A 16577-nucleotide genomic window follows, 5' to 3' on the forward strand; every position below is an offset into this window, starting at 1 on the left:
TGAGAAGTTGTCTAGATGTTAAGCGCGGTCGCGTTTCATTACAGATTCGCGCAAAACTTTTGCAGCGCGGTCGCGTTTCATTACAGATTCGCGCAAAACTTTTGCGTTTTTTTTTTCTAAATATAAATTAACGTTACAACTATTGCGAAATGACGGCGTTTCCATTAACCGATGTTATGCGACTAAAACGTAATTTGTTCCTCTCGCGATCAGTCATTCCAAAAATCATTGCAACGGACGTTGGTAGGTTCATATCACAGCCACCAGACTAGACATTATATTATTATTATCTCCAGGTTCAGGTTGGTGTGTGTTGGTTTTTGTCCACCTCAATCTCCAGGTGTGCGTGTGTCTGAGTCTGTGTGTCCACCTCCAGGTCCAGTTTGGTGTGTGTGTGAGCCTGTGTGTGTCTGAGTCTGTGTTTGGGTCTGAGTGTGTGTTAGTGTGTGTCTGTGTTTGAATCTGTGTGTGTGAGTCTTTTTGAATGTGTGAGTGTGTGTGAGCCTGTGTTTGAATGTGTCAGTAAGTTTGTGAGTTTGTGTGTGTGTGTGTGTGTGTGTGTGTGTGTCCAGTTCCAGGTTTGTGTGTGAGCAAAATTTGCAACAAAGTCTGTGGAGCAGTCATAGCATAGAAATGTAGCAATGGCAAAGTCTTTATATCTGACACTAAGTGTTGGCAATGGGAATGTGTACTTGTCAATAAAAATATATGATATATATATATATATATATATATATATATATATATATATATATATATATATATATATATATAACATTATATAATTATATTATAATGTTTATATGATATATTTAGCTTAACCAACCCCCCCCCCCCCCCCCCCGGTCCCCAGTCCCCAAACACCACACCACCGCAAATAGAATCTAATTCTGTGGGAAACACTGTACCAACAATTTTTATGTTTATTATTTAATTTTATGTTGGTACATTTTTGTGAAGTACACCTGTTTGACCTGACGTCCATTGAAATGGACAAGAAAAAATACAATTAAAGCCAAACATTTTTTAATTTTTTTTTATTTGGTCTCATTTATAGAAGCCTCATGAGCTGTGAAAATGTACTTTTATATTTTTCAGAAGCTTTAAACATAATTCAGGTCTGAAGGGGTTAAGTGTCTGATAATAGCTGATCGTTTTTTTTTTTTTTGTTTTTTTTTACTTTATGGCCTACTGTTTGTTTACTAACTGTTGGTGCTCCATGTCTGAATTGCTATTGTTTTATATATTTTTTCAAAAGTGAAACTAATTTCTTTATGGTAAAACTTTAATTAGCAAACTATTACTGAGTGCACATAAACAGATATAGGCCTACAACCTTCCAGACAGAGATCCATGTGTCATCCCAACAAACACATACATTATTAACTGAAGTAAATTGGGCAAGACATTTAATTATTCAGAGATGCACAATTATCGTAATTCAGTCATTCCAAGTGAATAGCCAATTGCACGAGAGAAGGTCACCTTATCTCCTCGTGCAGCCCTTCACGAACTGTAAACACATTCTTATCACGCGTATTCTACATTCAGCCGGTCACAAAGTTCACTAGTAGCCTATTCGCATATTTATTTGAAGCTAAAAACAAGGAACATCGGTAGGTTTGCTTATTGTTTTGAAACAGTGTATTCCAGCGTGCTCTAAGTAAAAAGCAGAGCTGAGCTTAAGGAACCGCCCTAAAGCCGGTGCTGTAACGTGATCAACACGCGGCTCCGAATCTTGTGCTGAGTGCTCGCTCTCCTCTCGCTCATTCGCACTGCAGACTGTCGCGCAGGCTTTCCTGATCTAACCGAGGACCTACTCTTAAAATTCCCGTTAGGCCCCAAGGGCAAACAGTCATAAATCATCTACTGCCAATATTTAATACCATTTCGGACTTTTAACATGTGGAAGAAGCTCTCGACATGGACGCTTCTAGCGGTCTTTTCTCTGCTGATAGTGAAAGGTAAGCGCTGCGCCCCTCTTTGTTGAACCCGGTGCCATGCCTACTTCATCAGTTTTTGTCGGCGCCGTAGGCAAGCATTGATTTAAAGCATTTAGACTTTGACTTTTATGTAGACTCTGCGTTTATTTAAAGCACTGGGTGCACGAATCACATAAATCGCCGTCTTTGGAGTTGCGTTTTAACATCTGTCTGGGTCTCGATCATCTGTCTGGGTCTAACGTTAGCCATTGCTACGGCGCTGCATGACATGTTGAGGCTCAACAAATTATATTCAGCAGTAACGTTAGCCTATACAAAAAATAAAATGTATGTTTTTTTATTATTTTGTGGTTTATTGCGTGGTGAGACCATTTGAATCTATGCGTTAAGCATATTAATGAGGATATTAAAAGTGCACCTAATATCAATCTCTTGAATGTCATTTTTGTTTCACCTTGCGCAAAGATGTAGTTAGGACAATTTAAGTTATTACTACAATGTATTATTAAACAATGTATAATTCACATATTTAAACATCAATCAATCAGCTGTCTTTTGATAATTAACGTCGTCATTTACAAAAAAAAAAATGTAACTTGTAATATTGTTATAATTTATGGTGTTCTGCACCATAAATGTCATTTCCACATAGTCTCCTCATCCTATAGCACGGTACAGGTACTCTGGGAGGCTCAGAGTCAGAGCGCATGCGCATACGAAGCCACAATGCGCCCAGGTACAGGATAGGAGTTTGGAATTTTTTGGAGACTGCGGAATATAGGAAGATACCATCATTTTATACAGGGGGTAACGGTCCCCTCTGTTGATATGAGACACACGAGTTTAATGTCAAAGAGTCCAAGCTTGTTTAAGCAAAACCATGTTGGAGAATGAAAGGAATAGGCTCTTTTTCTGAGAAAGACTACTTTGCATAATTAGAAGCACAGATGGTGTGCATTCCACGCTCTGTTTTGTAAAATACCCCTTATCTAAAAAGCCATCAGTGAAATGAATGAGGAAAGCCACCGTCTGCAGTTCTGGCAGAGGTAAACGGCCCCTCCCTCTTTTCCTGTCAGCCACACCCCTCTGTTGTATATGGAATTAGATACATTTCCACTCCCTACCTGAAAACCATTGTTATTTATGAGCATATAGTTTTACCACTGTTTTAGGTGTTAGGTTCATGTTTTGATTTTTATTAATTCTAAAATATTTGTCAATTATCTATCATCACCAGACTATCTGAATAAATTAAACCCCAAAATTAAAATATATATATATATATATATATTTATATTAAGTATATAATAAACGTATACAATTTATTAAAATATTATATTTATTTAATTTATTAAAAAATAAATATTATAAACTAATATACTGTATTTAAACCCACAGGTATCACATTTGATAGATTACTGCTGTCACGTGACATTGATCACATAACAGTGTGCCAATGCTGAGCTGGCTTTGGCACTGCTGCATGAGGGGTAGCTTTTAGCTTTTAGCTATACCAAGTGTGCACTAAGACAACGTATAATTGAGCAAGAAAGCCAAAAAAAAAAAAAAAAAAAAACAACAGAGGAGGCAGACAATTGGATAGATATAGATAAAGAAAGAGAGAAGGATAAGACTGACCTCAGTGGAGTGTTGCACCACATTATCAGTGACCCAGTGCTAAAAATATATGGTAGACATCATTTCATAAGACATGGAGAGTTAAGAGAGGCTTATTACAGAAGAAGCTTTTATAGAAATATACTAGCAAAAATGACACATGGGAAAGGAATCTTTGCAGAAATGTCATTATTTTGTAGTACATGAACACAAAATATCCTTTGTCCCTTTGTACTTGAAGAATGCATTGCTGAGCTGTCATTTTCTTGTCTTTGTTAAAATCCAGTAATGTGACGGAACTACTGTGGACTTTGTATTATAAAGAGTCTTTGGTCACACTAGATTAGGGTCCAATTCTCACTATTAAAGGTGCATTGTGTAATATTTAGGAAGATCTGTTGACAGAAATGCAATATCATATCCATAACTATGTTTTCAGTTCTGTATAAAGACCTTACTTAATGAAATGGTATATTTTATTTCCTTAGAATGAGCAGTCCTAATTACTGCTTATTAATAGTTAGGAAGGTAGTTGTTAAGTTTTGGTATTGGGTAGGATTAAGAGATGTCGAATATGGTCATACAGAATAAGGCATTAATATGTGCTTTATAAGTACTAATATCCTAGTAATGCTAATAAGCAACTAGTTAATAGTGAGATCTAGACCTTAAACTAAAGTGTTACCAAGTCTTTAATAAAGCTGGACACCAGATCTAGTTTTAGCATTAGCCTCCATCTATCATCTGAGATTTTATTACAGGACCTTTTACTGCCAGTATTGCTGGCAAATAAGAATATTACAGGGCTTGGATGATCTGGGGAAACAAAATTATGCATTTTTATTAATTTTATGTGCATTTGTAGTGTGTGTGCAGGCATGATTTACATAAATACAAATTGCATGCTTGTTCATGAACTGAATACTCATTTAGTGTGTTTATGCATGAGCTGCACAAATATATCTTATTTTGTTGTGTTTTACAGGCATAAGTCAGGAATTTGAATTGGGAGATGCACTTGATGACACACCACGTAAGTATGAAAATTATGATGATGTAACCATGTAAGGAGTATACAGGAGTATAACGCAGTATTGCCGATTTGTATAAACGGCATTGCCGTATTGCCAGACTGATTTTATTTTGTACATTAAATGTATTTAATTTTTTTTAAATCCCATAGCTACCCAACCACCTAAAGTGGACCCAGCAGGTGGTGCAGGAGGAGCAGGTGAGAGTAATAATTGTTTGATGTAATTAATAGCACTGTGATAAGCAATCATTGCTGTTAAATGAGCCTTTCAAACTTAAAGGTGAGGTATGTAAGATTTTTTTTATATTAAAGGTCCCATGACATGCTATTTTTTGTAGGCTTTAATATAGGCCTTAGTGGTCCCTAGTACTGTATCTGAAATCTCTTTTCAAAAATTCAGCCTCAGTGCAGAATTATAGCCACTATAAGCCAGTCCCAGAATGAGCTTCCTTCAGACAGGCCGTTTCGGTGTCTGTAGCTTTAAATACTAATGAGGAGGAGAAAGGCGGCGCAAGGTGGAGGGTGGGTGTGGCCTTGACCATCTTGCGCAACGGTAGACCATGCATGTTTACATTGGATATATTGCAATGGCACGGAGACACGCAGTCGTTCAAGCATTTCAGTTTGACCCAGAATCTGATCCGGATGGAGAAGCAACGGATGAAGAAGTTGCAACTCAGCGGCTCCAGCAGGACATTTCCGAATGGTTAGTTTAAAATATTATGTCTGGATACGGTACTTTATTCGGATGGTTTACAGTTATTATCATGTAGCTAACGCGAACCTACTGTTGCCTTTTCATGAGAGATCTGTAACATCTGTAATTTATCTTATTACAATTACATCATCAAGCTCTGCGATCTTGAAATGCGGATATCGCGCGCGCCGTATAACCAACAGGAAAACGGTTATCCAAATAACAAAGAAGTGTACAACACTCGCGTTACAGTGTGTGTATTCACACACATAAACTGCATAGCTGCATAGCTAATGTGACAGCCACATTCTACGTGTAACAGTCTAGGCAACCATAAACAGTAAAGCAACACACTTATATATCATTAGTTGACTTACTGTTCCGAGGTGTGTAGCTGAGCCAAAGAGAGTGATCCAGACTTTAGTTTCAGACGTTCAGCAAGCCCAGCTCTGTATTGACCCTTTCGTGTTCATTTGTACATCCAATTATTGAGCAATTGTTATGCTTCGCTCGCTCAAAAGCCATGATATCTCTCGTGGACAAACTAAAATCGCGCGCGCGTGTTCCTACTTCCTTCCTAGCTCATTTTCTCATGGGCGAGAAATATTCTCTGGGCGGGCAAAGCAGAGACAGGGGAGGTAACATTCCTCCTTATGACGTCACAAGGAGGAGATTCAAGATCAGCGCGATTGAGCTTCCATTTTCTCAAAGGCAGAGAAAGATAGCAAAAGCTCGATTTACACCGATTGAAATTTCTAGAAACTTGGGGACCATATACAGGCTAGGGGAACTCATATTAATGTTAAAAAACCTCAGAAAGTGAAAATTTCATGTCATGGGACCTTTAAAATACATTCTCATCATAACCCAGTTTATTGTTCACTGAGTGCTATTAGTATGCCATTCATGGGTTTATCTCCACCAAAAGTGTAAACATTTAGCCCCCCAGGCACCATTTAAACATTGAGAGCGAATCTGCTCAGATCCGTCAATCTCTTTCCAGCTCAACCCAAAGGGAGAGTTTGGGGCATGGCTACTGTTGCAGTCGGAGCCAGAGGGTGTTTATCTGGTTTGGGAGCATGGCTGATATTCAGCTTCGGGTACAGAAGTACAAGCCAAATTTCGCTGTATGCTGACCTTCAAAGATTAAACTGGTCATGAACTCGTCAAAGTGAACGGGGCATTGCGACACACGCAACGCGCTACAATGGACGCTTAAAGTGTTAGTTCACTTCAGAATGAACATTTCCTGATAATTTACTCACCCCCACGTCATCCAAGATGTTCATGTCTTTCTTTATTCAGTCGAATAGAAATGAAGGTTTTTGAGGAAAAAATTCCAGGATTTTTCTCCATATAGTGGACTTTAACGGGAACCAACGGGTGGAAGGTCCAAATTGCAGTTTCAATGCAGCTTCAAAGGGCTCTACACGATCCCAGCCGAGGAATAAGGGTCTTATCAAGTGAAATGATTGGTCATTTTCTAAAAATAAAAAAAAAAGTATATTCTTTTTAACCACAAATGCTCGTCTTGCACTCGCTCTGTGATGCGCCACGCATTGCGTAATCACGTTTGGACCTTCAAACAATTTGGACCTTCAAACAATTTGGACCTTCAAACTGTTGTACCCCATTGAAGTCCACTATATGGAGAAAAATCCTGGAATATTTTCTTCAAAAACCTTAATTTCTTTTTGACTGAAGAAAGAAAGACATGAACATCTTGGATGACGTGGAGGTGAGTGAATTATCAGGAAATTGTAATTCTGAAGTGAACTAATCCTTTGATTCAACATCATCATGCACTCGTTCAGAAAGACAAATGTTCCAGTTTATATGGTTTACTTTGACGTGTCCAGTGTAGACAGCCCTAAATAGTTGTGGCGCGTCATGTCAGATACATTGGATGGGTTTATTATAAGAGACGCTCGTGTTCATTAGACAGTGTTAGCCTCCTCAGTTCCTTACTCATGACACATTGCAACACAGCTAAAAGTTTTCCTAACACCTTGTCTTCTACACCAATAGAACCCATTATACTCAGTGATGTTGTCTTCACTGAAAGGGGTGCGATGCGACACAACAAATCCCTGACAGTAAACTGATGCCTCTTTCTATTTATGACGTACTCCAAGCACTCACAATACTTCTCATAGGAAGGACAAATGGATTTGCAACGGTCACTTTGTCGCGTCCAGTCAGTGTCGACAGCTTCAGCTGTTGTGGCGCGATGCGACGCTTCAACAGTTGCATCCGGTGTAGACGTGGTGTGATGTGTCAAAAGTATCCTACTTTATCCTACTTTTACCTGTTGAGACATGCACAAGCACCCATAAGAGCTGTGTTTGTGATGTTTGAGTTGATGGAGGCACTACGCATGAAAGGAGTGGCTTCTCACTGCAGAACCAATGGGTGGTGCTTGACGTCCAGCCCTCCTCACTGGACGAGATGGGGGAGCTAGACAGTCCAAACACACCCTAACCCTACCTCTAAACATAACTCCACCCATTACGTCCAGAGAGGGGGATTCGGACGTCATTTGGCGCTGCAGTGAGCAGCACTTGGGCCATTTATATTATTTTCTTGGGTATTTTTGTAATTCTGCAGAATCTACATAATTCACCTTTAAATGATGTGATAGTTCATCACCTTTTATGACTTTTAATTAATGGAATTTAAAACCTGATTTAAAAAGTCTGAAAGAAAGATGTTCTTTTGTTCAATAGTGAAACCCAGTCTAAAACCTGCTAAGCCCACAGTCAAGGAACCAGCAAAGGCCAAACCCAAACAAACAGGTGAGATGCACTTACTGTATCACAGCTGTCTGTTCTGCTTGAAATGGACACAAAGCAAATCCCCTATACTGACCTTCTTTAATAATAGGAGTGTAACGATACCCTCATGTCACGATTCGATACATATCACGATACTGAACTCACGATACGATATTATTACAATACTCCGAGACATATGGTAAAAGATTAACTAAATTTACTGTTGATTAAAATGTAAAATTTGATATTACATTGGGGGTGGAAATGAATAGGCTTGGACTTGGTGCTGGTAACCCAATGCACAGGACAATAGTGACACCAGAATAAAAATATTCATGATTCTGAAGCTGAAAATACAGAATTATTTTAGATGAATATGCTTGCACTCTGTCACAGACTAGAAATATTGAAAATAATATAGGCCACTTTTTACTGGTAACATAAGACATTTGGCATTATCAGGACCCACAAATATTCTCCCATTACATTATTATACATTATATTAAACATATATAGCCTAGTAGTTTAATGTAGTACTGACACTGAAACTGTAAACTTGAATTTTTTCTCACACAGAAATTTTCATTTTGGGTGAACTGTACACAATACATATTGTCACTATCCACGATACATATTGATGCAGTTTTGTATTGCGATATATTGTGACATGATATATTGTTACACCCCTATTTAATAAACACTGGAGCTGTTGGCATCTTTGAGTGCTAAAACATGTAGTTTTTATATCATGTGTTATGCTGAGGCAGCAGGACATTTATCCTGATAGATCACAGAGATTTATCTGTGGTAAAAAAAAAATGTATGGGACAGTTTATGTTGGGGAGTAGTATATTTTTAACATTGAATGATGCATGCTGTAAAAGAAAAATCTCACAAATGCTTTTTTGCTATTAATTTTGGTGCTCACTAATCACTCTTCGTCATAGGTTTGAATACCAAGCACCCTCTAAATGTGAATTGCTTTACAATACTAACATATTAACCTCCACTAACAGAAGAGACATACACTGATTTATTTGATGCCACCATTCGGCCTGCCCTGTTGCCCCGAACAACCTATAATCCTCTCCGAACCTCGGTTGCCCCTCGGAAAGTCCAGTCTGGTGTGTATCGTGCTGACAGTTCCCCTGTAGAACCGTTCATCGTGTTTGTGTCTGTGCGTGTTTGCATGAATATTTGTGTATTCAAAGCTAATTTAAAAAAAATGGGCAAAAATAACGTTAGATTGGATTGAGTCTAGTAAATAATGCGATCATGGATTGTTTAGCATAATTTTCTATAATGTTCTAATGCTCTCTCATACAGTTTACATCGAATAAATCCATGACTTTCTTAAGCCGCTCTGCTGAAGTAATTTAGCTTGTACTCATGCGATAAAAATTATAATAGAATTACAGCAGCTAATCACTGATTTGAATTCAGATATTTCTGTCAAATTATCCTCTGTGTCTTATACCCTAATAGCACAGCACATTAAGATCACATGGGCATCTTTTGCATTTGTCTTCATTATCATTTTGTCTTGTGACTTTGTGTGGGTTCCATCTTCACCGCATATGAAGCATTTAAACGTTTTAGTTTGTTTCAAACATATAATATTACACAGAAACATTTGTTTTTCATTGTCACTGAATATGCACAGAACTAATTGGAATTTTAATACAGCTAAGTATTAAAATTCCAATTAGTTCTGTGCATATTCAGTTTGTAATGTCGTGAGTAATTATTTTGCTTGACAGGTCCTGACGACTTGAATCTTGAAGATGCCCTGGATTCCAACAATGACATCAGAGGAAAGGGCAAAGACTCTGGCAAAGGCGGTATGTATTTTTCTGTTTACTCGTGTTTACGTTTCTCCATATTTCATTTTTGCAATTTAGTGGTTTAGTCTTTCATCTTTAATAAGAAAAAAGTAATGTATTAAGCATAATGCTGACTTTAAGGCTTCAACACAAATCTGTCACAAAGAAGAATCTAAAACGTGCCTCCTTCAGATAGAACTAGCCTGCAAAACTGAGTTGTGATTGATATAACAACTCATTTTGATTAATGGTTTAGGCCAACATAAACTGTTTCATTAGAGCAGACTTGTTTTTCTACATTCTGAAGAGAGAAGGAAATGGTGAGCTGAAATGAAACTTTTCCTCTCAAAAGGCTGTTTCTCCAAAAAGAGATACAAAAGCAAAAAATAGCGGAGTAGGTCCAAATGGCAGATTCTCAGAAGACAGAAAGTTGAGTTTAAGGCCTCTGTTTTCTATCTGACCATCAAAACATGTTGTGAATCATCTGGTTTCTGTAAAAGCCCATGTAATCTTGAAGGTCATCAAAGGGATAGCCAAAGGAATCACACAGTAAAGTAAGACAATAAGATTGCCCTCATAATCTATCATATCACTGTGAAACTCAGGCTGCCATGTTGCTAGTCAGCGTGGATTAACCCAAGCTAGCCAGGCTTGATGTCATCTCCTGTCCCTGGCAGATAAAGACCTCGGAGAAAGGGGCCGTGATGACGGCAAACCCAATAGCAGAGGTGGTAAGAAATAGAGTAACATACTATTACCACCCGCTTCCTCTCTTTATCTTCTTGGCTGGAAGAATCACATTTTGTACCCACAAATCAAAGCTGATCTCACCATTATTAAAATCTAATCGGCTTTCTGATTTCAGCACGAGCTTTTAGGGATTGAAGCATTAACCTAGTGACCACCATGGCTCCTTTATCTCTTGCATCTTAACTTTGCATGGATTTTGAGTTTAATCAATCAGATTGCTAGTTTCTTTGCTTTCTCTGGATTGTATGTGGCAGTAGGGCTGGGTATATTGATACAGATTTCACAAATTGGATAACACTTGATTCCAGTCTTGATTCAATTCAATATTCAATATGATTCATTCAGAAATATTTTAGGTCCATCTCAGCTTATGCTGTTAGTTACTATAATATTTAAGGTTACATTTGACAACAGAACCTAGATTAGAACCTAATTTTAGATTATTTGTTATTTTATTTTAATTTGCCTTGATTTTTTTTGTTTTATTGGGTCAAAAAAGAAATGTCTTTTTAAATTTTATTGTCAAAATTTAATCATTTAACTAAAGGAACACGCCGACTTTTTGGGACTTTAGCTTATTCACCATATCAATCACTCCGCCCAAGTAGCAGTGCTTCGCCTTCTGAGAATATAGTTCCCAGTGTGTATACGGTTTGAAGATGGCTGTGTGTGTGTCTCATGTGACCTTGTTATTTGTACACGCTGTGACTATACAAATCACAACATGTAAATAGGAAAATGTTGGCGTTATTTTGTCACTTATTGGGAGCAGTATGCTAGCTGGAGCCGTTTACCTCCAGTCTTTGTGCTAAGCTAGGCTAGCGGTGGGTGCGTCAGACACATAGACAGTAAAAGAAATGGACACAGCGACCCTATTGGATCCAACGGAGACAAAGTGAAGTAAATTAGAAACTCTTACTTCCTGGGGGTCGAGCGTACTGCGCAGACTCAAACTGAGCTTGACGACGTAGATGTGACGTGAGCAACCCGTCTGTCTTCTAGTAGCTGTGCCAAGAGAAATCTGAATCATTCCCTTCCGAAACTTGCAGAGACAGAGAGTGTGAGTAGGTGTCCATGAGCTAGGAGCAGGAGAAACTTTTGCTAAGTATTCTGATTAATTATTTTGTCATTTTGCCTCCACGTCCCCCCGATTGCCCGCGAGCTTCTCCTCCTGTCCATACGGTAATTCTCTACTGTGCGACAGAGAGTCGCGTGGTTATGACGCAATCGTTAGCCTAATTTTACAAAAATTGCTTCTACGGGGCCATAACGGAAGCTACAAGGTAATGAAGCCTTTTATACATTTTCGTGTTTCTTTAGAAATAAATAATGGACAAATGGATTCTTTAAACGCCTCAGATGTAAAGTTATTCGCTGTCAAAGTGACGCCAAAATGAATGGGAGTCAATGGGGTGCTAACAGCAGGTGGGGGTCCGCTAGCCAACGGCGGCGCCCGGGGTACCTTCAAAATAATAGAAAACCCTGCCCCCCTGGTCAGACAGAGTTACGGCACACACGGAGATGAAAATGGTACGTATGGACTTATCTAACTCTGGGGGGATACGGTGAATAAGCTAAAGTCCCAAAAAGTCGGCGTGTTCCTTTAAAAGATTTATTCAAACATGCAATACATTATAGCGACATCATGAACGCATTAAGTAAAAATAAAATGAAGATGTAATATATTGTATATATTTAGCAAAATGCTCCTCATTAGAGTTTTATTTTAAGATAGTTAACGTGCTATGGACCTTGAATGGCTTTCCTTGATGTAAATGACTGTTCCGTGACTGTTTCACTGACGTCTTGAAACACTGATTAAGCAAATGAGACATGATATATTTCAGTATGTTGTACTGTATCTTTCAACGTACCTTTTAATCTCCATTCACGTTTATTTTGTGCTATAACTTAGTAGTTTAATGAGGAAAAGACGATCGGTTTCGCTCGTGCTGCTGCCGTTGAACTGCATTAAAAAAAAAAAAAAAACTAAAAAGCGTTCGCTTCGCACAAGGTATAATAGATCGCCATCTAGAGGAGAAGACTGGAAATAATAGGATTGAATATTAAACAGAAAATGATTGATGCAAATTTTTAATCCAGCATTTTTTTTTTTTTTTTTTGTCCAGCCCTAATCGACAGCTCAGCTTTCTGTTTCTTGCAGGGTGCTGGGCTTTTCCTCTTTTGGGGTAACAAAAGCTTCACCTTTAGATCTTTGGGTCTGTAAAGGAAAACTAATAGGATTTGTAAACCTCAAGACGGACCCATGCATGAGTGCTTATCGTGTTGTTCCCAAGCTAATGGTCTTTTCTAATATTTCAGGTAGTCAATTTTCAGACGATGACCTTTCTGATGTGGCCGATGATAAAACCTACAACCCCGAAAAAGGCAAAGGTAACTTAAACCTCCTGACAGATCCTCATATAAGAAACAATGACTGGCCAACTACAGAAGTGATATTTCTACAGGTGGAAAAGGTGGAAGTGCCAGTATTGGCGGTGATGTGGATCCTGCTGATGAAAATAACTATGGTATGATTGAGTTAAATAGTATTTAGGGATATTAGAAGAACATTTTACATAGATCTTTTAATAGAGGCCTATGCATTAATCCCTAGACACCATGGCTGAGACTGGAACCATCGCTGGTATTGTGAGCGCTGTTGGAATGGCTCTGGTTGGTGCAGTGAGCGGCTACATCTCCTACCAGAAGAAGAAGTTTTGCTTCAGCATACAGCGTAAGGAAACACTTTTCCTTCTTAACTGTACCACACAGCTTTTGCACATTTATCATGCGCTCGATCTGTCCACAGAGAGTCTGAATGCAGATATGGTGAAGGCAGATGCCCCAGATGCTGTCGTCGCACAGGAGCCACAAGGTACTGACTCTTGTTTATAAGGCTAATGTCTTTATTTTACTTTTCTTTTCTTTTTAAAGGATAAGGACAAGACTTGTAGGAGCATGCGTGTTAATAAAAATTCAGTCACTGTACTTTAAGACTTACTATTGGTGAATTGACTTATACTCTCTTTATCAAATACATGATGAGTGTAGAAGAAAATAACATTAAGGAGCTGCATAATAATAATAAATTATTTGATGGTACCAAATGGCTTTAAGGTGTTATATCAGTTTATTAGTAACTTTTTTTCTAGTCCGCATAATTAATTGTTGGAAAATACTTAGTTATTCTATTCTATTCTATTCTATAATTATATTCTATCATATTACATGCAAAAATGATATTTATGTTATTTTCCTTCCTACTCCAGTTCAACAAACTCTTCTCCAGCCTCCCAACGCTGAGCCGCCGACAGAGGAAAACGTGGTGTAATCTGTCCAAACTGAAGAGGGCGCAGTTCTAAATCGTTGTTCTCCTATTTGAATGCCACTGTATTTCCCAGCAGAGCACATTTGCACCACAACGCCCTTTTTTAAGTACCAATGTGACTGTTGAAATCAACCTTAAACATAGTGTAATGTCTTTTAATTAAGTATATTCCATCTGTTCACGTGCAACAATGCTAGTAAGCCTGTTTGCAATAATATTGCTATGAAATGGAAAACACCCCAAAATGAATTTTTTTTAGCATGATCTGCTGAGACCCGAGAAATCAAACATGGGTCTTTTTATGGAGCCCATACAAAAAGTCCCACACATACTGCGCTACAGTCTTATTGTATATTCAAATCAGCTCATAATTCCTATTGTGCAGAAATGCATATTAAACAGTGAGACAACTGATTAATCCAAGGTTTACAAAAACGGCTGATTGGATAATCATAGAATTATGCTTTTATAGGTCAATAATGTGTTTTTCTTTTGTTTTCACAGCAAGACAGGCTTATCAGATTGGTTGTTATGGAATCTGCAAGATGATGAAGGATTTGTGAAGGGTTCTTTTTTCTTTTTTTTTTTTTACATGATCTGTATATATTTGCCTTGCTTTCACAAAGCAATGTGAAAAGATTGTTACACATATATATGCAGGTTTATGTGTCTTAGCTAACTTTTTACTAGAGTGACTTTTTGAGGAAAAAAAATTGACGCTTAAGTCAGAAACTAACCGACAGCTGCTTCCTTCTAAATTGCTTTTCTTTTTTTTTTGTAATGACTAAAATGGGTATAACTGTGAAGATGTGACGTGTGTTGATGAAGAAACTGCTTTTGTGCGTGTTAGTTGGTTGTCAGTGGTTGCGATTCCTTTTGAGGAATAGATCATTTCGGCATAATCAAAATGACTAGATGCATTAGCGTGAAGTAACTTGTGGGTCAAAGTAACCAAAAAGTAGTGTTTTCATGTTAGCGCAATACTTAAGCAGTGTAGTAACTCTCGCATCGTTAATTCTGATCGATTGCCTTTTTGGGGGATTTTAAGGGATTAATGTGCTTGTAAATCACGTACTGTTTCCAAGTTTGTACTCAAACCGTTGTATCAGTGTATCTCTATTTACACTTGTAGCAGTAAATGTACATAAATGTTTGTGCCCCCCAGTCTTTTGAATTATGGGGAGTAGTTTTTCGCCCAAGCTTAGTGTTTGTATCGTTTCTAGCATGTTTGAGCGTTAGCTTTGAGACTTTTTGAGAATTGTTGCACCCTTCCAAGTTTTGCTATTGCCTTAATGAGTCCCTATAGCTGCTTTCCCGTTTTGCAAATTTTCCCACCCAGTTTTGGTCTGGTGTTTGTGCCACAGAGCTTGACCAGACCCTTAATTTCTTCTCATTTGGATGGCCACCATCTGGAACTAGCAAGCAGAGTTGGCAAAACTGGATTGGAAAGCAGCTCAGTCCTTACCATCCTCTCCCTGACTCGAGATCCTCCAGATTTTCCTGTAGCTGTTGTTTTACACTGTGAATTCAGGTGCACCTTTGTTACTCCCAACCTAAGCCCTTGCCAATAGTGCTTTCCTTCCCAATGCCTTACCACACTAACATTAGGGAAGACACGCTAGCTTACTTACACGGCACTAACAGTCACGACCATTAGAAGGGCTGCCTCACTTGAATGTCTACAAACCAGACGTACCAGGTTAAGTACGTTGTTCTAATTCAAAGGTGTGGTCACATTCGCTGAGCTCCGAAACAAGGTCCATTGTTAAATGTAGAGAAGCATAGAAGTCAGTGAGAAACCACATGGCTTTCTGTTGGTCAACATGGTGTATTCGTGTGACAAACTTTAACGCAGAAATCTTTTGATTCCTATTAAAATGGACGGATTTCGCACACAACGGTAAATGTGACCGTACCTTAACACTATCGCAGTTTGAACACATCTGAAATATCGTTAACTCACATGCCCAACATAAAGTAGATTAACAAGTCTTGCAAATGGTGATGTCAGAAACCCAGCTGCGCAGAATGTTCCCTGGTACTTTCCTTTAAACGGCACGTTCTACCAAGGCTTTTGTACAGTATCTAGGGTGAAAACAGAATGTTAGCTGAATGTAACTTTCTACTGCTTTGGCTACCAGAACAATGTAGCTTTTTTGGTGCTACACTTGTCAGAAATGAAGAACACCAAAGATGAAATGTGATGGTTTTGCCTTTTTGCATGTTCTTTGACTTTGGTGTGAGTCTTGTGGAATGAATTTAAAACGGCTGAGTAAATCTCGTTAAGGCAAGAAATTCACAAGTGTCTTGAACAATTTCGTCAACATCATCATCCGTTTGTGTTGAACTGCGACCAGATTTGTTGCTTGGACACATGGTGTGACTGTTAAAACCTCCCTAATTCTTTCAATTGACCTAAATCTATTGAATCTACATTTCTGGCTACTATATGGTGGATGTTTAGTTTGTAAGGATCTCTGGGCTCTCTGGTGTCGTTTGGCCAGTATAGTTGCAATTTTGTCAAAACAAGGGTGTATGTGCTGAACTGTACAGATATGCATGTTTTGGATTCTAGCTGTAGATATTAAAGGTTTTTTCTTGTGTACTGG

General features: G+C 38.3%; 1 protein-coding gene across 3 annotated transcripts; it reads left to right on the forward strand.

Annotated features, from left to right (window-relative positions):
• Nucleotides 1-1529: 1529 nt before the first annotated feature.
• cd99l2 (CD99 molecule-like 2) lies at nucleotides 1530-16571 on the forward strand. Of its 3 annotated transcripts, none has more exons than XM_081359007.1 (11): nucleotides 1530-1964; nucleotides 4546-4593; nucleotides 4744-4791; nucleotides 8017-8085; nucleotides 9825-9905; nucleotides 10565-10618; nucleotides 12960-13031; nucleotides 13106-13168; nucleotides 13255-13374; nucleotides 13450-13515; nucleotides 13910-16571. In XM_081359007.1, the coding sequence occupies exons 1-11, from the start codon at nucleotides 1904-1906 to the stop codon at nucleotides 13969-13971; spliced, it is 744 nt and encodes a 247-aa protein (XP_081215133.1). In that variant the 5' UTR covers nucleotides 1530-1903; the 3' UTR covers nucleotides 13972-16571. The 3 variants fall into 3 exon arrangements, with proteins under 3 accessions (XP_081215133.1, XP_081215134.1, XP_081215135.1); XM_081359008.1 differs by having other exon boundaries at nucleotides 10565-10615; XM_081359009.1 differs by lacking the exon at nucleotides 10565-10618.
• The last annotated feature ends 6 nt before the right edge of the window (nucleotides 16572-16577 follow it).

The sequence above is a fragment of the Scardinius erythrophthalmus genome (assembly GCF_964197995.2).
Source record: "Scardinius erythrophthalmus genome assembly, chromosome: 2".
Taxonomy (NCBI): domain Eukaryota; kingdom Metazoa; phylum Chordata; class Actinopteri; order Cypriniformes; family Leuciscidae; genus Scardinius; species Scardinius erythrophthalmus.

What these genes read in the sequence shown, in the direction of transcription:
- cd99l2 (XM_081359007.1), top strand. Translation starts at nt 1,904, where the DNA reads ATGTGGAAGAAGCTCTCGACATGGACGCTTCTAGCGGTCTTTTCTCTG. An exon ending in GGCCAAACCCAAACAAACAG is followed by an intron (nt 8,086 to 9,824) that starts GTGAGATGCACT and finishes TTTGCTTGACAG; the next exon opens with GTCCTGACGACTTGAATCTT. An exon ending in CAAACCCAATAGCAGAGGTG is followed by an intron (nt 10,619 to 12,959) that starts GTAAGAAATAGA and finishes CTAATATTTCAG; the next exon opens with GTAGTCAATTTTCAGACGAT.